The sequence below is a fragment of the Hylobates moloch genome, unplaced genomic scaffold (genome assembly GCF_009828535.3).
Source record: "Hylobates moloch isolate HMO894 unplaced genomic scaffold, HMol_V3 SCAFFOLD_4, whole genome shotgun sequence".
NCBI lineage: Eukaryota > Metazoa > Chordata > Mammalia > Primates > Hylobatidae > Hylobates > Hylobates moloch.
Genome location: NW_026652279.1, coordinates 48535771 through 48561803, shown reverse-complemented (window position 1 = coordinate 48561803; position 26033 = coordinate 48535771). Strand labels below are relative to the sequence as shown.

General features: G+C 43.8%; 1 protein-coding gene across 7 annotated transcripts in view; it reads left to right on the top strand.

The window, feature by feature from the left end:
• The window catches only part of BOC (BOC cell adhesion associated, oncogene regulated), a 75419-nt gene that overhangs the window by 16492 nt on the left and 32894 nt on the right, over window positions 1-26033 (top strand). For 6 of the 7 annotated variants that reach the window (XM_032150162.2, XM_032755062.2, XM_058437498.1 and 3 more), the window contains exons 3-4: window positions 21716-21893; window positions 22556-22834. The exons of the other annotated variant lie outside the window; for it this stretch is intronic. In XM_032150162.2, the coding sequence (XP_032006053.1) occupies window positions 21797-21893; window positions 22556-22834 (376 nt within the window). In that variant the 5' untranslated portion in view covers window positions 21716-21796. The remainder of the gene's footprint in view (window positions 1-21715; window positions 21894-22555; window positions 22835-26033) is intronic. 7 annotated transcript variants of the gene reach the window in all.

Here is a 26033-nt window from a genome sequence, read left to right as displayed (position 1 = left end):
TGCTCTGTGTGCAGGATAGGTCAAAGATGGATGCCACAAGGTTACTCTTTCCAAAAGAAGTGTGTAATCCAGCTTTTCTACCACCTTCCAACAGTGAAATGAAAGGAAAGAGCATTGGCCAGGTACTAGAGTTTGATTTGTGATTGTTCCCTGGTGCTCTGAGATGTTTCTGTGCATCTCCTTTACCAGATGTTGAGCTTGAATTTTACCTTTGGATTCCCAGAGCCTACTATTTAATGGATGTTCAATAAGCATTATTGACTTGTGAGGCAAGTCATGAGACAGTGGCTTTCCATCTGGACAGGTGTGAGTAAGTTAGTGCTTAGCTCACCATCCTAGGGGGACAGAGCAGATGATGGTGTAGAGTTGAGGTGGGGGCCATTGTTCGAATCCTGGGGGACACTGAGAGGGAAGGACAGAGCCTCTCAGGTGAAGGATTAGTAGTACAGGGCTCCTGATTTTGCTGAGAAGGAGGAAGTCAGCAAGGAGGAACAGGAGAGACTGGGGCAGAACTGCTCTCTGTGCCTGGCCCCCAGATTCAGTCATTAATAGGCCCTGGGTAAGGTGGGTCAGGATTATGAGAACGAAGACTCCGTCTCCAGACCCTTTTTCTGGGTGGCCACAAGCAGCCTGCAAGCTGCCTGCACCACCAGGCCCCACGTGCCATTCCAAGGACTGTTTTATTCATTTTAAAGTTGGCAGGAGAAAGCAGGCAAAGAATGGGGCTGTTCCAAGTGTTGGGGGAGTGGGGTCCACTTCCTGTCTCGAGTGCACTGCAGTCCGGCTGCTCTGAGCTCCTGTGGGGCAGGGCTGGGTGGGGTATGCAGTTAAAGGGTATGAAATGGGGTGTTGCAGGGACAGGAGGGAAGACACTTCAAACCCTTCCCCTCAGATCTGATCCCAGGGTGTAGCAGAGGCCTCAGGCAGGGTGCCTTCAAGGCCCTGACTTTCAGCAGGCAACCTGCCCCTCCCATCCCTGCCTAGTCTTTTTCAGTTTAAAGTTCCAGCCTGCCCCTCCCCTCCCATACATGCATGATGTATGTGTGTGTGTGTTTTAATTTTTATTCTTGGCAGAAGTTAAGACACAAGATGGATTTGGAAGGAGATTAAACTAGTCTGGGTATATGTTGGGCAGCAGGCAGCTTCATTCCTGGACTGGGAGGGCCGGGAAGGAGTGGGGCTGCAGCTCTGAGGTGGGGGTGGAGGGTTGTCTCCTCCCCCAGTAGGGACCAAACTGAAAATCAACTCCTTCGGGAAGGCTAGGAGCTAGAAGCTCAGCTGTTAACCCTTTACAGCTGGTTTCAGTGGAGCCAAAGCCCTCTGGTCTGATCTGGTATTAAGAGGACGTTGGGACCCTTGGATGGCCAACAGCTGTTCTACTTCTCAGTGGTCTGTGAGCCCCTGGAAGCTGCTGGCCTTGTTAAAGCAGTCATTGGTGGCTTCTCAGGCTTTGATGTCCAAATGCTTAAATTTGCACATGCTTGGAAAACATCCCACCTCTGCTAGCATCTACCTTAGGGCCATCCTATCCCTGCCCCTAGAAGCAATTTTTCCTGGCCCCAGTCAGCAGCAGTCACTATGGCTCAGGGACCTGTTTGTCACCTTTGCTATGGTAGAGGCTGCCTTGGCCCCCAAAGTAGATGTTCTTTGCAATGGCGGCCTCCTCTTTCATCTTTATTTCTGTGCAAAGAAGAGAAAATGAAGAATCTGAAAATCCAGAAAATATCTGGGGAAATCTGAGAGAAGCTTTTCGGGAAAAATGTTTTCTTCCTTAAAATGTATTAAGATATTTAATTTGTGAGAGAAAAAATATTTATTTTAGCTTTAAAAATTATAAGAATTTCTTTAAAATGATACAGTAAGGAACATCTTTATGCAAAGTGTTCAATTTCAGACACTGTATCCAGTGCAGAACATTTCTGGCAGATATTCCTTACCAAAATGACCCCAAAATCCACGGCAGAGACACCTGCACTGGGATTCTCAACCCTGGCTGCACATTACTATTTCCAGGAAGTAGTGGTGAAAATATTGATGTCACGCTCCCCTCTCCCCAGAGATTCAACTTCATTTGCTTGAGGTGCTGCCCAGGCATTGTTATATTTTTAAGTATCCCCAGATGATTCTCCTGTGCAGTCAGAATTGGGAGCTTCACATTTAATGTTATCAGAGAACAGAAGGAAAATGAGAGAGCCTATGTTAAGAAATGAGAAGCATCTTCTTGTCTCTCAGTATATAGTGGTGCATATAACCTGGATCCTAGATTCAAAGCACTGCTACCAATCTTTGGGCTGTATTTCGATACTCAGACACTCAGGACCAACTGTAGGTGTGGAGAACTTCCGGGACTGCAGGTGCAAATGCATCTTCGGGAGTACGTATGCAGAGTACATTGTGAGAATCTGCCAAACCAGTCCATCCTGAAACATGGTGGCTGGTGCATGATTCCAGCTCAGACTTACTTTTTTTTTTTTTCTGCCTTTCTTAATTCCTTTGTTGAAAACAGTTTTGTTGTATAACTGCTTTAAGCTGCCAAGGACCCCAAGACCAGCAAGCAGGGGAAGCAGACAGTCTAGGCTTTGAATTCTTTACTTAAGCAAGTTCCTTAATCTCTCTGAGTCTCACTTGCTGCATCTGTGTAATGGGATGAGAATACTACCTACCTCATATAGTTGTTTAGTAGTTAGACAAGATCATTCATATGTATTAGCTCATTATCTTGCACATATTAATTCAACTAGTGGTCAAATAATTCTATTTAAGATTGATAGTTTCTTTTTGTTGTAAATATATCCCTCAATCCCATGTTGCAACAAAATCTAGTGTAGTACATTCAATAAATCTCAATGATTTTTAACTTGAATTTACAAATCAGTAGGAAGTTAGTAATTTAGCAGGAAAAAAGGCAATCTGTAAATGTTAACTTGCTCAACATGACTATTTCAGCAAACTCAGTATTAGATGGTATATTTTATATAACTTACTAAACAAAGCAATTTCAGATCTGTGAAGCTTATTAACAAAATATTAAATGTATTTTCTTTTTTTTCCCCAAAAATACTTATCCACATTGTGTGAATGCAGCAGAATCCTGGAATTAGGGGAAGTGTTCTTTATAAGCTGGAGGAATTGATTGCTGGAGATTAGACACAGCAAATTCCTTAAATGTGATAATGGGGCAAGGAACAACATTTTATGGTTGAAGGGGTGGTTGGGAAATGAGGCCTATGGGAAGATGGGAAGATAAAATATCAGTGATGGCATGAGAATATTTGGAGATAGCTTTTTTCAAACCTGCCTTTTTAATTACAAAAGCGATGCTACATACCTTGTTTGAAAATTTCCAAGGCATTTAAAGCAAAAAGGGTAAATCCCCTGATCTTCAGAGATAACTGATACTAAAATTTAAGTGTCTCCTGACATTTTCCTATGACAACCCAGATAACTACATACCACATATTCATATGTAACTTTTTAAAATTATAAAATGGGATCATGGTGGTTTGCAAATTGCTTTAGGACATTCTCCAGGAACCTCTTAGGCCAGTATTTCTCAAAGAGTATTTGGTGAAGGTCTCATCACTAATGGTACTCTGAGAAAAAAGGATAGTTTTGTCAAATGAGTCCAGGTTTGTGGTCAAGTGAGTCCAAGCCTGTGGGTACAGACTTTAGTGCATACTCTCTCCCCCTCTTGGTGATTCATGATGCGTAATAGCATACTAAAGGCTCTGAAAAGGCCTGCAGTGAAGAAATCTCATTAGCTTTTCTTAACATAGCATTTTCCTAAATTATTCTTGGTAGCATATTTTAATATCCGGTAGGTTTTAGAATATTCCTCACTAATCACCTTTCCACCACTACACCCCCACGCCTCTGCCACTATAACCTTGTGAGATAGGCAGGAAAAGAGCTCATCTGTTCATTTAATCAGCAAATACTTACTGCACTCCTACTATGTGCCAAGCATTGTGATTGATGCTGGGGATATGTGAATGAACAAGATAGAAGGCTCTCTGCCCTCATGGACTCTCACTGTTTGCCTGCAGCATAGTGATGGTATTAGTCACATCTATCATTAGTCATGATGGATGGCTGTGCTGTGTGCACCTGGGAATGGCAGAACCTCAGCAGGGGGATCCTCTTTGCAACTGGTGGAGCCTAAGAGCAGGAGGCTAGAATTATCCCCACCCCCTCTGCTCCTTCCCTTCTTTGTGCCTCTCCAATTCCCCACACTTTGCTCCTGCTGTAAACAGTGGTGCCTGATCCAGCTGGCAAGGCTCCATGTGTTTGTTTTCTCTGCATGTGCCAGCCTTGCACTGAGGCCACTGAGCTTCCCAAGTTGGGGAGAGCTGGCAGGGGTTGGCGCTGGGGGCTTCCAGCAGAAGGCAGGGACTGATTGACAGACCAACTGGAGCATGCTTCAGATTTCCAAATTGATATTTATTTAAGTTTTAGGTGATTTAAAAGAACTTTGTAATTGAGAAAGGAAGGATTGGGGATGAAGTTGGGGACTGAATGTGTATATTTGGGCGTCAGGGAGGTGGCAAAGAAAGTGGGTTTGTATGAGGTCAGTTGGGAGAGAAAGTAAACTGTCATGACTCCAAAGCATACTTAGCAGCTAGAGCTGGAGCTGGAGCTGTTTGCTGTGTGAGTGTGTGTGTGTGTGTGTGTGCATACGTGCACATGCCTGCCTGTCTTAGAGGTGGAGAATGCATATGTCCAAGGCAGGATCCTGGGCCACCCTATGTGGAGGTATCCAGCCCCTGAGATAATTGCCTCTTCTTAAACGTTTTTTGTGAAATACTGGGGATGAATCTGCAGTAAGCATTAGACCAATGAAAATATTCCTAAAAGTAACCCTAAAAGGAGTTATTCAGATTTAGTAAGTTGCTGTCACTTAATGGGATACCTACTTAGTGCCAGTCATTGTTATAGATGTTTACTAATGTGATCTGTTTTTCCTTCAGCATCCCTATGCGAGTTGATTTTGTTGTCCTGTGCCAAACTGGTTCCTTTTAAAGTTCGGGGTAAGGGTTTCTTGCTTGCATAAAAGTCTAGGAGGAATGTTGTCCATGTTGCAGTGCAGCCAGATGCGAACTGAAGAATGGTAGCTTCTCACCTCCCATCTTGGCATTGACTTCAGCAGTTCAGCTATTTTACCCCAAGGCCTAGCTTTTTATTTGAATGCATCAGATTTCCTGCAAGCATGCATGAGCATGTTAAGGATTGGGGTGTGTGTATGTGTGTGTGTGTGTGTCAGGGGTTGGAGCTGGCTTTTCCTGGCATCTGTTTGAATCAGCCCCAGAGAAAGACAGGCCAAGATGCAGCAGCCTGATCCTCATTCAGTCTGGGTCACAGCACCTGAGACCTATTTTGAGTCATGTGGAGGGTATAAATGTGGGCCTAGGGCCATTGGTTGCTTAATCATCATGAGGAAGGGGCATAGAGAATAACTACAAGTGACAGCTTAATTGGAATTGGTAGTAATTATGTTGCCTAACTAACAGAGGAAATCAAAATGAGTCTTTTTAACCCCCAGACCTCCCTAAATGCCCAGCTTCTCATACCAAGAAAACAGCTCCTCCCTAGTCTATGTGACTACAGTGCTCGCTCCTCTCCACCATGACCTATCACCTTGGCATCTCAGGTGAATTCACTGCTATTCCTGAGTCCTTGGTCTAACAGTCAGTTGAACCCTAAACACTTAACAGTGTGCTGGGCTCTGGGGGCATGAAGAGCTGGGGACCTCACCACTGCCTAGTAGGCTGCCTGACATAGAATGGGTACTTGAGACCTGCCCATCGAATGGAATTGAGCTTCGTCAGGCACCTACTTCTCTTTACATTCTTCTTCTGCACATTCAGCCCACCCCCACCCACCCCATGCTTGGAAGGTCTTATGTCCTGCCTGCCTTCTCCACTAATTAAGAACCATGGTGGGCTCCCAAACCAAATCCCTAAGGGAGATAGGAATGGGAATATCAGACACTCACGTATCACCTTCCCCTGCCCAAGCTCCACTTTGCAGCCAGAGTCCCACCTGGGATTCATCAGATCCAAACTCCATGGACCAGTTAGGCCTGGAAAAGACCTTAGAGGTAGGAGGTCTTTACAGCTTAGCAAACATTCTTTGAGTACCTGCTATGTGTTGAGGAGGGAGACTTATAAACAAGTAAGTTACATTGCAGTGTGAAAATGACAGTGTAGATGATAAAGCTGAAGCTTAAGCAATGCTGACACATAGATTTCTGTTAGCTCTAGGGCTTTTTCCTGCCTTAACTGACAGACTTTGACAAATCTTCTAGGACTATGTGAGGAATAAATATAGATGATCGAAAGGGGAATTCTTTTAAGACTTGTGAAAGAAGCTACATTGGAGAACTGGCCTTCCCATGTACTGAGGAGGGCCTGTGTGTGTGTATGTGTGCACATGGGCATGTGCACACATGTGCGTAGGAACCTGTGTACATTTCTTTTATCATTCTCCTGATGCCTTTGTTAGTGTTTCTGGCTCCCTGCCTGTTCTTAGTAAAATCCACAGTTTATCTTGTAGCTTAACCTTTCTTGAGCCATGCTACATTTCAATTTTGATATAATAGAAAGATGTTCTAAAAGCTGATGGGGGCTAGGTCCTAAGCTCATTGAAGACTGGAGGCTGTGCCTTGTTTTCCTCTACATCCCCTAAGCCTTTTTTACAGTGTGTGGCACCTAGAGGGTGCTTAGTGTCAGCACTGAATTGCGCCCAGTGCCCACCAGGGACCTGCACCTCTCATCAGGAATGACTTTGGGATTGCCAGTTGTTCTATCTGCTCCTCTCAGCATGAACACTAAGCAGAGTGCCTTGTTTTTACTCCACTTGGGAGCCATATCCTGTTGCCTTTTTGGATGATTTGGGGGAAATTCCTTGTCTGTGGTTCCGTATGTGTTGCAGGCTGAGGGTTGGCTTGCTCCCTGGAGCGCTTCCTGGGATAATACACTGTGTTCTTCTCAGGGCTGCATTGTTTCCCATAGGCACTTTCAGATGGAGTCGGTGTTCCAGTCTTCCGCTGAACCTGTTTATAATAGTAAGGTTTGTGTTCACACACTGGTCACTAGTCAAATGGGATCGGTTTTCCTTTGTGTAAGACATAGGACTTTAAGCTCTTAAGATCTGCTTTCAGTGCTGTTCAGGTCCTGGGACTGTTTGTTTACATGCCTTTTGGGTACTGTCCACCCAGGCTTTAAACAATTCCTTTTACATGGGTTGTTTTGTCAACTCTGAGCACCTAAAGGTTGGGAAGTAGATGCTCTTATTTCCTTTCCAGCCACTATATTAGCATTTTAGTTCATTTTACATGACTTGTGTGGGTATAGCCCTGGTCATATGTTGTAATTAGAAAGACGGATGAAGAAAAAGAACAGGTGGTTTTGTTGTGGCTTTGTGCATTCACTGAATGAGGTCAGAGGTGAGCTTCTCTCTGGGGCTGGGAGTGGGAGTCCAGGAGGGATTATAGGGTTATGTTTTCCTTTATATAAACACTTCTCCACAACGTCTTGTCTCAATTGACCTACTGTCTGATGAGGATATTTTCCTTTTTCCTTCTGAACAAGTAGAGACACTGTGAAGAAATTATGATGATTATTGTCATTATCATCAAGAGTGCAGAGGGCATAAGTGGGGGAAGGTGAAGAGGTTATTAGCTTAAGTGATATTAAATGCTGACTAGTGTTGGGTAGAGATGGAGACATTAGGAACTACATCTTGCCACAAACTTGGGAACACTAGAGCATTCTCCATGGATCCCTATTCCCCAGACCTATTTCAAGAGTCTGCAAAGCATTATATAGAATGTGTTTTTAAAACAACAAAGAATATTTCTGGAACTTCTGATGCATGTGTGTAGGGTAGAAAAATCAGCCCATTGCTTAATTTTGTATAGGAAAGAGCAAAGAGATGAAATCATGTGTGTCTAGAGTTGTTAAAGTGTATTATGTCTGGCAAGGATGTGGAGAAAAGGGACTGCTTATATACTGTTGTTGGAAATGTAACTTAGTACAACCCCTATGGAAAACAGTATGGAGATTTCTCAAAGAACTGAAAATAGAAGTATCATATGATCCAGCAAGCCGGCTATTTAGTATCTACCCAAAGGAAAGGAAATCATTACATACAAAAGATACCTGCACTTCTGTGTTTATAGCAGCACTATATCACAATAGCAAAGATATGGAATCAACATAAATGTCTATCAACATATGATTGGATAAAAAAACATGAGATACACACACACACACACACACACACACACCCCCACGGAATACTGCTCAGTCATAAAAAAGAATGGAATCATGTCTTTTGCAGCAACATAGATAGAACTGGAGGTCTTTCTCTTAAGCAAAGTAACTCAGAAACAAAAAGCCAAATACCACGTTCTCACTTGTAAATGGGAGCTAAATAATGTGTGCACTTAGACATAAAATATGGAATGATAGACATTGGACACTTGGAAGGGTGGGAGGGTGGGAAGAGGGTGAGGGATGAGAAATTACCTAATGGGTACAATGTACACTATTGGGTGATGTTTACACTCACACAATATATCCATGTAACAACACTTCACTTTGTTATCTATGTAACAAAACTGCACTTATACCCCTAAATCTACAAAAATTTTTAAAAATGTTTAAATAAAAGATGAGCAGTGAACTTTTTTTTAAAAAAATGGAGCATGTCTTTAGGTCTTAAAGGATGTTGATCTATAAGCCAAAAAGGTAGCATTGCCACTGCATTAAATCAGGCATCCGGTGAATGGCTTTTGGAAGAAAAGTTTCATGACCCCTGACTCCCAAATTACTGCATAATTGGTATATGCCAGGTTGCTTTTGTACATTATCTTATTAACTTGTTTAAATAGCTCATCAAAGTATTACCATTCTTATTTTCACAAAGTATAAACTGAGGCTCAAAGATACTAAGTAACTCACCCAAGGTGATCTTCTGTGAAGGGTAGAAGAGCTTCAGAAGCCAAGGCTTATGGTTCTTCAGTACCTGATCCTGCTGAGCTCCAATCCTGTCACTTAATAGACAAGCTTTGTCTATAATAAAATTTGAGATGAGACCTAAAGCCCTTAAGTGATAGAACATCAGGAAGGGTTTTGATAACATATCAAAATGGAGCCAGTAACACTCTCTGGGTGGTAAAGATTAAAAGTGATGGTGGATATGAAGCAGCCAGCCGTGGGCTCAGCACATCATAGGAGCTGGGGTAAAACTAGGTGCCTTTCCCACATCTCTGCTCCCATCCCCCCTGCCCTTCTCATGCTCTTTTCTTGATCTTCTTAGGCCTGAACCTGTCCTCTTTCTCACTCCATACTTTCTTATTTCTCCCTTTCCCATCCCTCTTTGCCTGCCTCCTTCTACCCAGCCTCCAACTCAGGGCCATGGTGATGGTGGCACAGGCATGGTCTCATCCTAGATTAGATTCTCCTACAGCCCAGTGGCTATAGGAAGCCTGAAGCCACAAGCTTAGTTGGGTGTTCATTTTGGAAGATGAGATGAAAAGGAAAACAAAAGAAGCTTCTGGAATGGAACCTCAAGGCACAGGAGCATCTGCAGGGGCACAGCCTTCTGTCCTTAAAGCGCTTAGAACCTCATCAACATTCAACTCCCCTCCAGGATTGCCCACACTGACGTGGGGACCTTTTGGTTTTGAAAAATAAAGGTCACATTTATAGTCCTTTCCCCCCAGGAAAAAAAAATTGGTTCCACCATTGATAACAGTGTGTCTCTCTCTGTGTGCCATACATGTCCTTGGTCAGGCTAACATTCTTTCTCAATCCTAGATTTCTAATTTGACCAAACCCTTCAATCCAGCAAACACTGAAAAAGCACCTACAATGTGCCAAGGCTTTTCTAGGTGCTAGGGTTACCAAGATAAATTTGACACATCCTTGCCTTCAATGAGTTTATGGTCTGGGGTCAGAAGAAAGAGGTAAGAGGTATATGACAGACAGATGCATGATCAAAACCCAGAAATCCCTGTAGAAATGTTATATAAGATGTGTGAGATGCTACGGGAACCAGAATGAGGAGCAGCCACAGAAGGCTTCATAAGAGGTGACATTTGAGGTAAGATTTAAAGATAATTAGGAGTTCCATGCATGGAATGAAAGGAGAAGGGAAAGTGGTTCCAGTAGAAGGAACAGAGTATGAAAATGCAGCCTCCCCAGATTTTAGGGCTTACGGGAGGCAGACACAGGAAAGGTTGACTGGAACCCAGTTACAAAAAGCCTGGAAGGCTTTGCATTGGAATTTGAACTTTGTTTAATCATACTCAGATGGGGAGCAATCAGAGATGTGTCTGTTCACTTATTCTCTTTTTTCTTTAACTGAACTCCAAATAGGAAAAAAAATCATAATACCTCCACATTTTTAACTCAGCTGCTTTTTAGAATGTTTCAGGCCTCACCCAGATGCTCACTTGCTTTTTACGAAATGGGATCTATATTACTTTTCTCATCTTTTAAACATTTATTTTCATGTTGCTACTTGAGCTTTATAATTATCATTTTAATAGCTACATAATAGTCCATCAATTATTATGCCATAATTTACAGAAAGCAGTGTGGTAGAGTGAAAAGAACCAAGGGTTTTAGGATCAGGCAGACCTGGTTCAAATCCTCACCCTGAGATTTACCATCTGTGTGATCTTGGACAAGATTTTAATCACTCCGAACTTCAGTTTCCTAATCTATGAAATGGGTTGACCATACACACACCTTACAGGGCTTCTGTGAGAATATAAAATTCGATGAATTATGACAATGGCCTATAGGAGGTGCTTGCTCAAGGAATAGTAGCTTCCCAGTTATCTTTTACTGTTTGGTTGAGCTTAATGTTTTAGAAAGAAGGTAAATGGCAATGCAGAGGCTGATATATGGAGAGAAGACAGTGCCTGAGAGCTAGTTTGAGGGCTGTAGACCAATGCTGTTCAATAAATTAGCCACTAGCCCATATGGCTGTTGAGCACCTGAAATGTGGCTAGTCTAAATTGAATGTGCAGTAAATACAAAAGATACACTAGATTTGGAAGACAGCATAAAACAAAGCGTAAAAACATCTCAATTTTTATCTTGATTACACATTGAAATTATAAATTTTGGATATATCATGTTAAAAGACATTGCATTATCTTCATCTGTTTTTTTTTTAAGTGGGCACTAGAAAATTTAAAATTACATAGGGGGCTGGAATTATATTTCTGTTGGACAACACTGCTCATGGCAGAGGTAGAGTCCATGCAACTGATCAGATACTGGGGCGGAGAAGCAGAGAGAAGCAGGAGACAAGATGACTCCAAAGTTGGGCAGCCAAGTAGGTAGCAAATCTTTTCATGGCTTTAGGGAAGATGGGAGAGTAGACGAGTTTATGTTTGTATAAGCAGGTTATTAATGAGTGTCCTCTGAGCAGTGACATAAGAGGCAAGGATTTGGTTTAGAGTAGAGTAACTGTCCCTGCCTTCCTTGTGAGTTGGCCATTCAGGCTCCTTCCATGTCACATACTGTACATGCTTTCATTCCTGCACAGGCTTGTTAGGGACACTTCTTCCCACCCCTATGTGCTCACAGCCCACATGGCGGGCTTATCACCAGGTTCAGAGCATACTTGGTGCCCAGAGGCTTCTGGAGTGAAAGATTACTGACCAATGTGCTCTTTGCAGGGAAGATTGGGAAGAGCTTGGCTGCGCCGTGGTGCCCTCAGAGTGCTCCAAGACTGGCTTGCCAGAGAGCTCCAGATACCTCTGCTTGCCCTTTTGTGGAGCTCTCCTCTGTAAACCATGAAACATGCTGGGTCACAGTAACCTAGAGTAGGACTGTACAGAAAAAAGAAATTGCAGGGAAGGCTTCCACAGGGAGGCTAACTGTTCACAAAGTCCCGTTAGACCCAACTCAGATGTGTGTCTCCACCTACTCTGGCTTTTCTAAGATTCCAGGAGTCATCAGGGAGTTCATACCGAGGACCAAGGAGCTGAGGCTGGCTTCTGGATAGCATTTCAGATAACCGCATGATACTTAGGTTTGAAAGCCAGGAATTGGAATTGTACCTGGCCTCTGAAATAGCCAGTGTACCATTCCCTGCAAAATTGTTGGGATATATGGCCTTGGGTTGAGCTAGGAAACTAGAGATTGATGATGCATCTCAGCAGTGGGTAAGAACAGGGAATGTAGAATGTATCAAGCTTGGAAGGCAAAAAACAACAACAAGCACAGTGTCTGCCTTGGTTTTAGCAGTTTCAGCTGACTTAGCCTACCTGGCTTTGGTACTGGAGGAGGGGATAACAAAGGACACCTGTGACATACTCACACGGCTCTGGCAGGGTTATTGCCGCACATACAGCAGGAGCCTTTTGCTTCTCCTAAAGCCATTTTCATCTGCCCCAACCCTGACTGTGGTTGTCAGGGAGCGTTCCAAGTTGTTTGTCACCAGTAGTAAAACTCTAGGAGCACGTATTCATTCAGGAACCATTTATTGAGCTCCTTCTATGTGTTAGAAATACCATAGGATTAAAGGTTCAACTATAGAGAAATACAAGAAAGTTCTTTTAATTTTCCTTTTTTTCTGTCCTGATTTAAATTTGTGATTTTTTACAATCACAGAACAAATAGCTTTAGGTTTTACAACTTGTGAAAACTATCCTTTGAGGACTTCTATCATATCTTGGTTATGAATTTTATTTTTGCTGCAAAGATGGGAGAAATTTACTGTTTCCTTCCTACATTCCCTGCTCCTCTTTCCTTTTTGAGCACTGGGGGGGAAGTTGCCCTTAGACCTCAGGGATCCCCAAGCCTGACTTCCAGCAGATATACTTGTGACAAGGCGCACCCTACTGGACAGCCCACTCCTGTAATGCAGAGAGGCCCCTAATGCCCTTATCTTGGCTGTGGCAGACCACACCTTCACCTCCTCCTCAGCCAGAGCCAGATGAACCAGAGGAGGAAATGGGCCAAACTTGGCAGGCTGGTGCGTCCTCTGCCCCTATAGGGGTTTATTCCTAAAGTGGTTTCATCCCAGCACCACATCTGTGACTTCTCAAGGCCACTGGAGAGCTGAGAATTGGCCACAGGCCTGATACCCCAGGAAGGTAGATGTCACTGGCCTTAATGACCTTGTATTGACTGGGATTGAGATAGGGCTGGGGTGAGGATTCAAGAGACAGAGTCAGAAATACCTAGGCATAGGTGGCTAAATATAAAGGTTTCTGTCTCCAAAGGCCCTGATGGTTGGGTGCTCTTCCAGAGACCACACTCACCCACCCATACTCCCTTACACATGTGCACAGACTCAAACCTGCACACATCTGCACACACAACACCAAGTGTTCCTGGCCCTGTGTGGATGCTGCACCCCTCTCCCCCTCCGCTCTCCCAGGAACTCCTACTTCTCACTTCTCCCCAGCCCCCAACACCACCATGGCAGTCCTCACACCTAACCCCGAAGTCCAGCCTTTCCACCAGCCCCAGCCTCTCTAGATTAGAGCTCTCTGGGGACCAGGACCTTTTGAAAGAAAGAAAGAAAGAAAAAAGGAGGAAAAACAGAAAGAAAGTGGGAAACAGAAGAATGAAACCGGGAAGGGGCAGTGGTGCCTTGAGCTATCTCACTGCATTACAATGAATATGGACTCTATTAAGCTCCGTTCTGCCTGTTAGTGTTTCCCGGGGCAACACAGCCCCCATATGGCAAGCATGCAGCAGATTAGGGTAGGCCCCAGGGCCGCATTGAAGGCCAGTGGCTTGACTGGCAGTTGAACCCCCTCCCCACCTCCCCCTACTCCTCACACTTGACACTGCCTGTGTTTATCTAAAGCAAGGAGGGGGGGCCATTTGAAAGGTTTTTGTCCTGACTCAGAGAAGGGAGAGGAGGAGGCTGGAGGCAGGGTGGAGAGAGGGAGGTTGAGGGAGGAAGGAGGGTGGAGGTGGGGTAGAAAGGGGAGAGGCGAGGAGGGAAGGCTTCATAAATATTCAAGAGGAGCTCTGAATGAAGAGAGAGAAATAAAGCAGATGGAATTCGTGTTAAAGAACAGCACAATCACCCTGTTTTGAGCCCTCCAAAAACAAAAAAAAAGAAAAGAGAACGGGCTTCTAGGAGTGTAGGAGCTGCGTTTATCCAATTAGCAGGGTTGTCAAATTGAATTTATATGGAACAGGGGTGGGGGAATTGAGCCGGGAGTGTAGAAGAAAGGAAGTGGTTTTCCTTTTCTTTCAGTCTTCCAGTTTAGCAATAAAACCCCCCACACCATGGGTAGATTTGTAGATTTTTTTAAAAAATCTCTTAAAAGAAACGAGGTCATTTTGGGGAAGAGGTATGAGTGACAAAACTCCCCAGTAACTTTTTCCTCTGGTGCTGGAGCGGGGAGAGGATTAGACGTGTTTTACCAGAAGCTCGGTGGGCAAATCAAGAGATAAGATCTCTTCTCCTTGACTCAGATGGCAGAGGTGGCTTCTCTCTATGGGAGGTTCCTCCCCGAGGAAAGATGCTCTATCCTGGCTCCTTCCCTTTCTGCTTGCCTTGATGGTGAGTGGAAATAGGCTCTGTTTGTAGGCACCTTGTTATAAGTTCTGGGTTCAGTGAGAGGAACCCACGTTTTGCTAATCTCCCCAAAATGCCACTTTGATTATATATTCCCTTGCTCGAAAACCATCACTAACTCCTCTCCTTCTGTGGTATGAATTTTAAACTCTTTTCTCTGGTCTTCCACAGTAAGACCCAATCTCAGTGTCCCACCTTGTCTCTTTTCATTCTTTTGCGTAAGTCTCCAAAGTGGGGTGCAAGTGCCAAGGGGAAAAAATATAAGCAATTCCGTTGGAGCACTGTAAGATAATAGTAGAGATTCCCTTAATGTTTTTTTCTACCTAAAAAAGGAATAGGAAAGAAATTCAGCTTTGCTAATATTTAATATAGGGGTTGGCAGTGGTGCCTTCGGTCTTGGTCTGTACATGAGGCTGTCATGTGTCACAGCAGTGTCCCAGGCATCTCCATGGGTAAACGGCTTGACAGTGTGGGGGCCTCACTCGTTCATTCACTCCCCAGTTTTCCTGTTCTCCCTTAAGTGGATTTACAGATTATATTATTTAGTTTAACTAAATTAACTCTCACAAGAGGACAAGTGGCTTAAAGAGATTGCTACAAAGAAACTGGGTTGAAGAGAAGGCTGATAATCCAAGCACATGCAAACAGGAAGAAAACAGCAGAGCTGACCCTTTTCAAGCCACAGGAGGGAGTAAAAACAATGATAATGGAATCACTTCTGACGAGAAGTCAACAAAATAATTAACAGTCAAGCAGACTATTTGAAAGAGATTACACCCATATCATTAGTGATGATACTAATCCTAAATAAGCGTTCTGCCTTAAGGTATTAGCTAATGATATTTTAAGACAATCATGGTTAAGGAGTTATTAAAATATGGTTTCATTTTTACCTACTCTTTTTAACATTTTAGTTCTGCAGTGCATGTATTTAATTTGTAAGTAGAAAAGTATGCACATGTTAGAGATGTTTGCCCAGAATATTTCACTCAGATGGTCGTAGGATTAGAGAAGTTTGGAGACCACTGTTCCGGATAAACCCAACTGTTTGGCACACCACCCTCACCACCCTGCAAACACAAGACTAGCATTCCCACCAAGTCAGTATCACCTTCCTGCTGTGCCTTCATCCCCCTTGCTTGTACATACCGCAAGAGGCCCAGTTTCAAATCCTATTTCCAGAACACCTTCCCTTAAGACCTGAACTGAAAACTCTCTTCTGCCTCTGCTCTCATTTGCCACTTCACATTGGTGACTGAACTGATCAGTGAATGTATTAAACAATGCTAAAGTTGTTACAGGAGAATAATCACAAAATTTCAGTGGTTTTGTGCAACAGACCTCTTCTCATGTCACATCTTGAGCTAATTGCTTCGATCTTATAGCTGTGCCTTCTGAACCATGTGACACATGGTCACCAGACTGACGAGGCAAAGATGGAAGCAGCTATCAATCTCTTAACCGCCATGGCCCAGTAGTGACACGTGAAGTTCACTTACACATGTTCATTGGCCAGCACTAGTCACGTGGCCCTAAGCTCACTGCAGAGGAGGCTAGGAAATGAAGAGCAGCTTGTGGATATTTGCTGGGTGCTAGTGAATTTATGTCCCAAATATTGCTTTAAGCTCCTAAGGACTGAATCCATTTTCTAATACTCATAGTACCTTACATATTGTGTTGTGTGTGGTAGAGTATAGCAATATTTTTTCTTCCCAGTAATATTAATAATTAAAAGTCAAGGCACACATCATTTGTTAATAGAAGACTCATTCACAAAATTTGGATGAGGAGTAAGGTAAAATATACTTAGAGGCTGGCTAGAGCATGACTTATACTTAAAAACATCAAACCGTTTTTTTTCTCCCCTACTTGACATCAGAATGTTCTGGGTAGATGTTCCAGATATTAGTCTAGAACTGTGCTGTCTAATGTGGCAGCCACTAGCTCTATATGGTTATTTAAGTTAAATTTAAAGAAAATTAAAACTTCAGTGTCTTAGTCACTTTAGCCACATTTTGAGAATTTCATAGCCCTGAGTGGCTAGTAGCTATCTAGTGCTTGAGACAGCACAAATATAGAATATTTCCATCATTGCAGAAAATTCTACGGAAGGGGCTTATGCAATGAACAGTAGGAGATTTTTATAGATTAGAATGTAGATGATGAAAGGATAAAAATGATCACACAGAAAGTTATTGTTATAGATAATGATCCAGGTAACATTCTTATGTATAAGGAAGTAAATTCAGAAACATTCTAAAATTGGCTTTGAAACCGTTTCTAGCCAGTTGGTTAATGTGGCTCCAGAAACAATTTGCTAGGAGGTAGTGTTAAGATAGTAAAAGGAGCACTGGACTAGGAGTGAGAAGACCTGACTTGTAGCCCAAAGTCTCCCTTCTGAATTAGCTGGGAGACCTTCTACAAATCACTTAGACTCATTCAGCCTTGACACATCATTCATAACACTCAAAACACATTAGGCGTTGCTCTAGGATACTTTATTATTTTCTATGAGGTCCCTCTGAATTAAAAAAAATTTTAATTAAAAATAATTTTAAAATTAGGTCTGTGTGTCAAGTACAACTTTTTAAGTAAAAATGACCTTTGTTTTTTGTATATATTTAAAGCTATACAACCTGATGTTTTGATAAGCTTTCTTTCTTTTTTTTTTAGAGACAGAGTCTTGCTCTGTTGCCCAGGCTGGAATGCAGTGCAGTGCCTGTCGTAGCTCACTGCAACCTCAAACTCCTGGGCTGAAGTGATCCTCCTACCTCAGCCTCTTCAGTAAACCTTTCTTTCTTAATTCCTTCTCCTAAGTCTGTGTAAACTCACATATTCAGCCCTCTGAAAATTAAATTCATTTATCTCCCCAATATTTGCCTCAATGCCTCACTTCTGTGCAGGAGTACTACCCTCTTTCTTGAGATAGGGGGCTGCCAACACTTGCACCCCAGGCACTTGGCATCACCTTCTAGGAGCAAAGCTTTCCCTGCCTTTAAGACAATTGGGAAAGGTGATTCTTACTCTACAAAATTGGGAGCATGCAAAATAAAAAGTAACTTGGAGCAGGATTTTTTCTTTTTCATGTAGCTAGTCCCTCTCCACCAATGGAACAAAAGACTTTGTCAGATCGTATTCTTGCCACTTGAAGAATGTTTTTAAGAAAGTCTCTTTGTGCTGTCTGCCACATCACACTCTCTCCTATTCAGCTCACCTTTGTTATTGGTCTTAGGACATCCAAAGGGCATGTTTTGTGTTTTAGATCATAGAAGCTTCCCTTTCTGAGACAGCTGCCATGGCATGGGCGCCCAGGGGATGAGCCGGCAGCTTTTTTGTGGTGTTGTCTCACTCTTGGTCCAGTTAGTCAGCCAGCCCTCTTGGGAGGAAGTGGAGCTGGCCTCCTCCTGATGATGATCGACTCTCAGTTGTTTGTAATTTTCTCAATAAATAAATACTCTGAGGCTACAGTTTCTCAGGATTGGTCTTAACCCCAGAGTGTGTTTTGTTGTTGTTGTTTTTGGAAAGTTTCAAAAACACCTGTTTGGAAGAGATGATTTCAGTGGAGAACGTGTATGTCAGCAGTTAAATGTTTCAGACCCATTTTCTTTCTTTTTGTGTGTGTGTCCACATAACCCTTTAAACTGTCAAGTACCTAGGCCTCAATGAGGTATCAAATGATTTTGATATTTTTTCTTGATTTCTCCGCTTTTTCTCAGAAAATGACTAAGGAAAATAAGAAGGATCTTAGATATATTTTACATTGCCAAGAAAAATAATAGGCCTTGCTGTTGCCTTCACCCAACTTTGAAATTGTACTTTGTTCATTTCACAATGGGACAACGTTACACTTCAATTAGGTTCTCCAGCTTAAGCCTTACTTGCCTTTTTCCCCTAAACATTAAAATAAAGTTCTCAGATAACTGAAATCTCTAGAATTATCTTTCTAAACCAAACTCACTAGGTAACTTGGTTCAAAAAGTAACTCACTTTCCCCAGATACTAAATAAAATGCATCATTTTATTTATTTATAATTTTATTTATTTATTTATAATCATCATCCAGTGACCAAGCCCCCCAACCTTCCCCAAACATAGCCATATTTTTAGGTCATAGTTCTGCTTTTACATGAATGAGACCCCACGCATCCTGTTTTGGGGTCCTTAAAATGGTACTTCTTACAACTCTGTTGTGGGGATTAATGGGTTAACTCCTTTCTCCCTCTCTGGATACCTGCACCTTCTCATTCCCTCTCACTCCCAGTTCTTTTCTCCTTGTTGTTTTTGAAAGCAGGATGGTGGCTGGCAGCAGCAACAGGATCTGTTTCCATTTTGAACCTTATAAATTACCGAGGTTGCAGAACTAACAGGAGCTGTTTGGCTGGTCCTCGTTAAGCAGGAGGGGGTCTGGGCTGAATTTCCTCAGTAAAATATTTGTTGCTGTTACAACCCAAACACCTCTGTAGCCACCGTGTATTCAGATAAGAAACAACCCTTCCATTCCTCTTTGTCTGCTTGTCCTCTTTTGCCCTTTATTACTTTATGTTCATTTTCTGTCTCCCTACCTCCCTTCTTCCCTTTCTTCCTCCCTCCCTTCCTTCCCTCCTTGGGGCATGGAGGGAACATTTGCTCTCAATTTCCTTAAGGGCCTGGGGAAATTGGGGCATGACTTGAACAAGCTAGTTCCCTAAAATCCCATAACTGGGAACTCATGCAATGATCTATATAAATACCTTATCTCATTGGGGAAAAGCAAATTAGAGAATTAAAGCAAGTATCTGGAAAATTGAGAGGAAACTAAAAGCTTACTTTTTGGTGTTAACTTTCCCTCTAGAAATCACTGTTAAAATGTCCCACTGTTCTACATCAACTCTGTTTGCTAAACACCCACTGGGTACAGAGCCCTGATAGGAAAAAAAAAAAAAAAAAAAAAAAAGGAAAAAGGCTACTATTGTGATTAAAAGCACAGTTTTGGAATCAGCCCAAACTGGATTTCAGTCCAGGCCTACTGTTATGCGATCCTGGGAAACTTAACTTCTGGAACTCGATTTTCTCTCCTGTAAAATGGGGATATAGTCCTCACCTTGCAGGGCTGATGAGAAGGTTAAAGGAAACACATTGTATAAGAGCTTAGCGAGTTCCTGGAGTAGTGGCAGGCACCCACAGCTCTCCACCACCACAGCCCCTCCCAATTGTACTCACATCCTTTGCAGCTTTCATGAATTTTACTTTGCCAATAATATGACCCTTTGATTTACTGGATTGTTTGGGAAAGAGCAAAAGCTGTCTCTCTACACCAACGGGAAATTATCTTAACTTGCCAGGAAATAACTTTTGAAAAACTTCTTTAAAAATGTTCTTTCAAATCCCTTTTAGAAAACATCCCCTTGTCCTATCCCAGAGTAGTGCTGAAGTCTTGTGAGTCCTCTGATGTCGAAGTCATGAGGCAAAGGGAGGAAATACAAACCATCAGGAAAGAACTCTTGGAAAACATTCTGAGCATCCACAGAATGCTAGGGGTTGGGGTCCTCCATCTGGTTTGGAGGGGTGCTCATTGGGCACTGTGGATATGGCCCTCCTCACTCCCTCTGCAGCCAGGCAGAAAGCCAAAGGACCACAGGTCTTGGGGAAGGGAAAGGTTTAGGTTAATCCCGAGCACTTCCCAACACAGAGCAACAGTCCCCTGTGTCAGGCATGTCGAGTGTCTCTTGTTTCTTACAGCAGTTTCTGCAGGCAGCCTGAGCTCTAGGACTGGCCAGCACAACACATCTCTCAGTTGAGAAGCTTAACTACTTCTGAGTTTTAAATGGTGACTGTAAATCTTTGAGAGAGTCTCTGGTTAGGTAGATTGATCTAGAAGAGTTAACATTTTGAATGTATGTCACACTCCTAGAAATATACTATTAATATTGCCACAGTTGAATGATCCACCGTGCGGATCACTGGAATGTTGCCTTCAACGTTATCCGAACTCATTTCAATGCCTCCATGCCTCATAAGGCTGTTGATACCCCATCCTTATTTGTTAATGTTCTAGAAACCCATCAGTGAAAAGCACGGAAGCAAAATCTTTGTTTTGGCTGTGACAAAAGTATGTGTGTGTGTGTGTGTGTGTGTGTGTTAGAATATACACTTGCCCATGTGATTTTGATAAATCTTGTAAGGGCCATAGTTTAAGAAAGGCATAAAAAAATTGTGCCTTCTGGAGCAGGAGATACTACTATTCTAGGCAGAGAGGGTGGCTGATAGCTGAGGTGTGTTGTCAGATGGCTGGAGGTGCAGCGTGCTCTGAGCCTCAAAGCAGTGTTGTTCTGGGTGGAGATACAACTTGGGTAATCAAGAGTGCAGATTTTGTAGAGACAGAAAAGTTCAAAATTTCTAGCACCGGGAGCAGAGAGAAGTGGGAGCTAGTGAGTGAAGCGAAAACAAGGCTCTATACCCTGAGAAAGTGAGGGGTCTTGGCTGGCTTATGACTTTGGGCTGTGTTTGTACCTGTGAGAGTAGATGTTATGGACAAGCTGAGGAGAGTAGGGTGATTGCAGGAATAAAAGGGAGTTTTCAGGGATATAGGCATAGAGCTGGAGTGAGGAAAATCAGAGCAGGAAATATTTCATGAGTCACTGAGACTCTAGGATTCATTCACTTAGTAGCATTCCCTGCAAGGGCGTTCTGTATACATCACACACACGGCACTGCTGTCCCGCAATAGTCTGCACTAACCACATGGCAGGGCACATGGCTGTGACCAGCTGACCTTTTGCAAGCAAACGGTAAGAATAATCTCATCTGTTCTAGCGTCTGTGCCAGATAGTCACTGTCCTGTGCCATGGATATGGCTGCAGGCCTCAGCCTCTCTGTATCCTCTGCCCCTCCTCCTTGTTGCTGTCCATCCACTGGGCAAGACTCCAGCATTCTTACTACAAAAAAATCACCTTCTAGCTAGAGAAAGAGCTCTAGGGGGCAACTTACAAGAAGCTTCTTTTAGATGAGAAATGGCATGATAGTGTTCTTTGGTCTTCCAGCAGCATGACTAGGTCTCTAGTTTGAGTGTTGCCAACAGGGAACAAGGGACAAAGCCAGGCCCTGTGGCCACCACAAGTGCACCCCAGGCATCCTCATCATGGCATTGCTCTCCCTTTCTCTCTTACAACAGAGTGTTGCCGGGGACGGCAGTATCTCTTTGTGTGACTCTGGCGGCTTATGGGACGTTGGCATCAGACCTTTGTGATACACCATGCTTCGTGGGACGATGATGGCGTGGAGAGGAACGAGGCCTGAGGTCACACTGGCTTGCCTCCTCTTAGCCACAGCAGGCTGCTTTGCTGACTTGAGTGAGTGCTTTCCTTCCCTTTCCCTGCCCTTACAGTCAAATGGAAACATTCCGCATTCTACAATAACGCTTTAAAAAGGCCTTCTTTACCTGGATTTCAAAGAACGCTTTATTCCCATTGGCCTTCAGGGACACAAGAATACAAGATGAGACATGATCACAACAACATCATATTGGTTATAGTTTGGTATTTGACGCATTTCAAAGCTATACCAGAGGAGGAGGAGAAGGAGAAGTAATAATGATAACTGCTTTTTATTGTGCGCTTACTGTACAGTGTCACGGCAGGCAATTTACACATATCGTTTGCAAGCCTCATGACAACCTTGTGAGACAAGCAATATTAGCTTCATTTTACAGATAAGAAACAGACACTTCACAAGGCTAGAGTCACATGGCTCAGAAAGTAGTGGCACTGGGATGAGACTCAGGTCTGTCCAAATGCAAAGCCCAAGCTCTTGCCTTTACAATACATTCTCACTCGACATCTACTCTCTGGGAACAAAGGCAGGTTGGGAAATGGACAAGAGCAGTAGAGTCGGAGAAAGACCAACTTCTCTGGTGGCCACTTCTGGAAGACTTCCTGGGTGCAATGCTTCTAAAAACGTGATGTTGTTTTCTTGGGGGCATCAGTTCATTGCTGCATCCCTGTTCTTCCTCCAGACGAGGTCCCTCAGGTCACTGTCCAGCCTGCGTCCACCGTCCAGAAGCCCGGAGGCACTGTGATCCTGGGCTGCGTGGTGGAACCCCCAAGGATGAATGTAACCTGGCGCCTGAATGGAAAGGAGCTGAATGGCTCGGATGATGCTCTGGGTGTCCTCATCACCCACGGGACCCTCGTCATCACTGCCCTTAACAACCACACTGTGGGACGGTACCAGTGTGTGGCCCGGATGCCTGCGGGGGCTGTGGCCAGCGTGCCAGCCACTGTGACACTAGCCAGTGAGTCTGCTCCTTTGCCTCCCTGCCATGGTGCGGTCCCTCCTCATCTCTCCCACCCTGAAGCCCCCACCATTCGTGCTGCCTCTTGTTAGTCTTAGCGTGAAATGGGCCTTAACTGCAGAAATGTCAAATCAGAACAGTAGCTGCCTAGTAATGCCCAGTGATTGGGGACCCTTGTGGCCTTGGAAAACCTCACTCCAAGTAGAGGCTGTATCTGGAGTGAGTGTCTACGGAGAGGGGAATTGGTCAGTGCTCTTGACATGGCAGAACTGTTCCATGGGCCCCAGAGCAGGGCCATGCTGTGCCTTCCTACTTGGTCATCCTGTGGCTGTAGGTGCACTGTCCCAACTGCTCACACATCTTCCAGTCCCCTCCCTCCATTCTCACCACAGTTATAGTCAGAGCAGGGAGAGACAGGACACCAAGAGGGCCATGTGTAGTCTGGACAGAGCCCACCCAGGTCAGACTTGGCCTCCTGTCTCTCTGTGAGGGGCAAGCATAGTCCAAAGGCCTGGATTATAAATACTAGAACATAATGAAAAGGAAACTGTGTGGCAAAGGGATAAAGGGATACAGAGAAAAGAAACAAGGAAGAGATGAGGTGACAGTTTGGACCAAGGAAAATGCCAAGAGAAGACTTCACACTACCTTTTTCTTTTCTGGTTTTGCCATTCTTTTATTCATGTTGTTACACTCAGTATAGGATAGTTTATTAAAAATCATTATGTCTGTAGACATTCTATTTGTGATATAGAAATTGTGTTATTTCTGACCTCTATTTTTTCCTATTATATGACAAAGAACATTAGGTCCTGAGACCAACATGTGGAAACCAAGGGCCAAATGGCTTCTAAGATCCCTCCCAACTGAATAATTCCGGTAAATTCCATTTCCATGCACTCACTGACGCATCATCCTAATAACCGCTCTTATTTCTTTTATGCTTGTGAAAGGCATAGTTTTTACAAAATTACTTGAGGGTGTATTATAAAGATTCAACAGAGCAAAATAAAGGCCAAGTGACTTGACATAGTCATAGCTGGAAGAGGAGCCTTACCAAGACAGGCGTTTCTAGTTGCCATTATACTTATTCTACCTTACGAGGACCCATTGTATGAGGCTACAGGGAAGTGAGTAAACAGACGTCCTACCTTTGCATATGACTGCCACTTGGTGTGCCGTGTCCCAGGCACAACACATACACTATCTGATTTTCTACTTATTGTATGTATGGGCACATGAGACTTGATGGATTCAATACACCACTGAAGGCTGGAGAGCACCCCTGACAGCCATTCTTATATGCTGGGCCTGTGGCCAGGAAGCTTAAAGAACTGCCTCCAATTTGGCCCCTTTCCTGGTGCCTGAGGTGTAGAAAATAGGGAAACTTGTGGAGACTTTAATGGTATTTGGATTTAAACTTTGAGAAGATTTCCAGGGCTTGTTCCCTCATGACTCAGCAGCACTCCCTTATCCCTGAAAGCCCTGCTTTGGGCATCCATGTCACCATCATCATCATCATCATCATCACCCTTGTGGATGACGTGCTTCCAGGAGGTTGGCGGTGCTACAACATGGGGCTTACCTAAGGCAGCGAACTTTTGAAATGCCCCTCTATCCAAGACAGCTGGGGTCCTTCGGGTGAGTGAAGCTTGAGTCCTGGGAGGAGAGTAGGGAGGGTTGGAGAAGCAGTAACAGAATGGAGGAAACCCCCTACATGCCCTCCAGTCCCCAGATCCCTGGAGGAGCTTCACTCTGTGAGTCAGTGGAATGGAGGCTGCCAGGATTCCTCTTTTCTTGGGAAAGTCAAGCAAGACCTGCCCTTTTCTCAGAGGGAAGGCAGAGTATGTCCTCAGGTGTCTCCTTGAGGAGCCAGGCTGGCACTAGGCTGCATCTCGGAGCCCCCCTCACAATGGAGCCACTCCTCTTTGTGGCAGAAGGATCACCCATGGAATCTGAGTGCCTGGCCTCTGGGGAGCAGTCTGTGAGTGCTCAAGGAGGGAGGCAGGCCGTGGGTGGCTAGGGGGCCAGCTGTGCTTGTTGGGCAGGGGCTGCTTATGAGGCTTGGGTGTTGAAGGTAGAGGGTGTAGAGGGGTCATCTCATCACATCAAGAAGGGCTGAGGTCAGAACTACATTTCCTATCATTGTACACTTCCCGCCTCTACTTTCATATTTTCACATTATAATTGCATTATAGAATGTTTAGGATATATATAAAATAATCTCTCATAAGCCTGCTATCTTCATATAACCACCACCATCATTTTGGAGTATACCCTTCCAGTCTTTATCCCTGCTCATATTTTTATGTTGTAATGATACAACAAATATACAAGGCCTGGCACATAGAGATCAGAGATAATTATTACAATATGGCTTACACCTGTAATCCCAGCGCTTTGGGAGTCTGAAGCAGGAGGATCATTTGAGGTTGGGATTTTGAGACCAGCCTAGGAACAAAATTTTTTTTAAAAAAATAGCCAGGCGTGGTGGCGTGCACTTGTATTGCTAGCTGTCTCGGAGGTGGGAGGACTGCTTGAGTCCAGGAGGCAAGGCTGGGGTGAGCCAACCTCTTAAAAATGAGATGTGGCTTTTTTGACCCTGTCTCCAAAAAACAAATAAATAAAATGCATACAGTAAAGTACACAAAGTGTACTAATCTTAAGTGAGCAACTGATACATTTTTCATGTACGTCCACCCATGTAACCATCCCCCACGTCCCCTCATGCCCCTTCCTAGTTAATTCACCCTCCCAGCCCCCACCAGTACTTATGATCGTAATTACTAGTGGTCCTAGAACATCTACCTTCTACCCTTTTCCTGTTGCTGGACAATTAGGGCCTTTCCAGTTGTTATTACAAACGATATGTGCCTTTTAGCAACGCGTGTGCCCTTAAAGAGCAGCACTGCTCATCCAACAGGGAGGTTTCATCTGCAAATGGGCAGCACAAGTCTGTAGAGACTCAAGACCATAACCATTCATTTGGCCTAATTAGGAGCCAGGCTGAACCTTTTGTTGTTTGGGAAAGGGAGAGTTGGAGAGTGGAAGATTTATCTTGGAGCCCTCCTTCTGCTTCAAGGTGTATCTGTGTGAGGAGAGACAATTTATTAGCCTTCATTTAAAAAATATTCCTGGCTGCTTCTTTCTCTGGTGCTTGAGGGGATCTGTGGTTGGCAGAAAGGACAAAGGGAAGTGT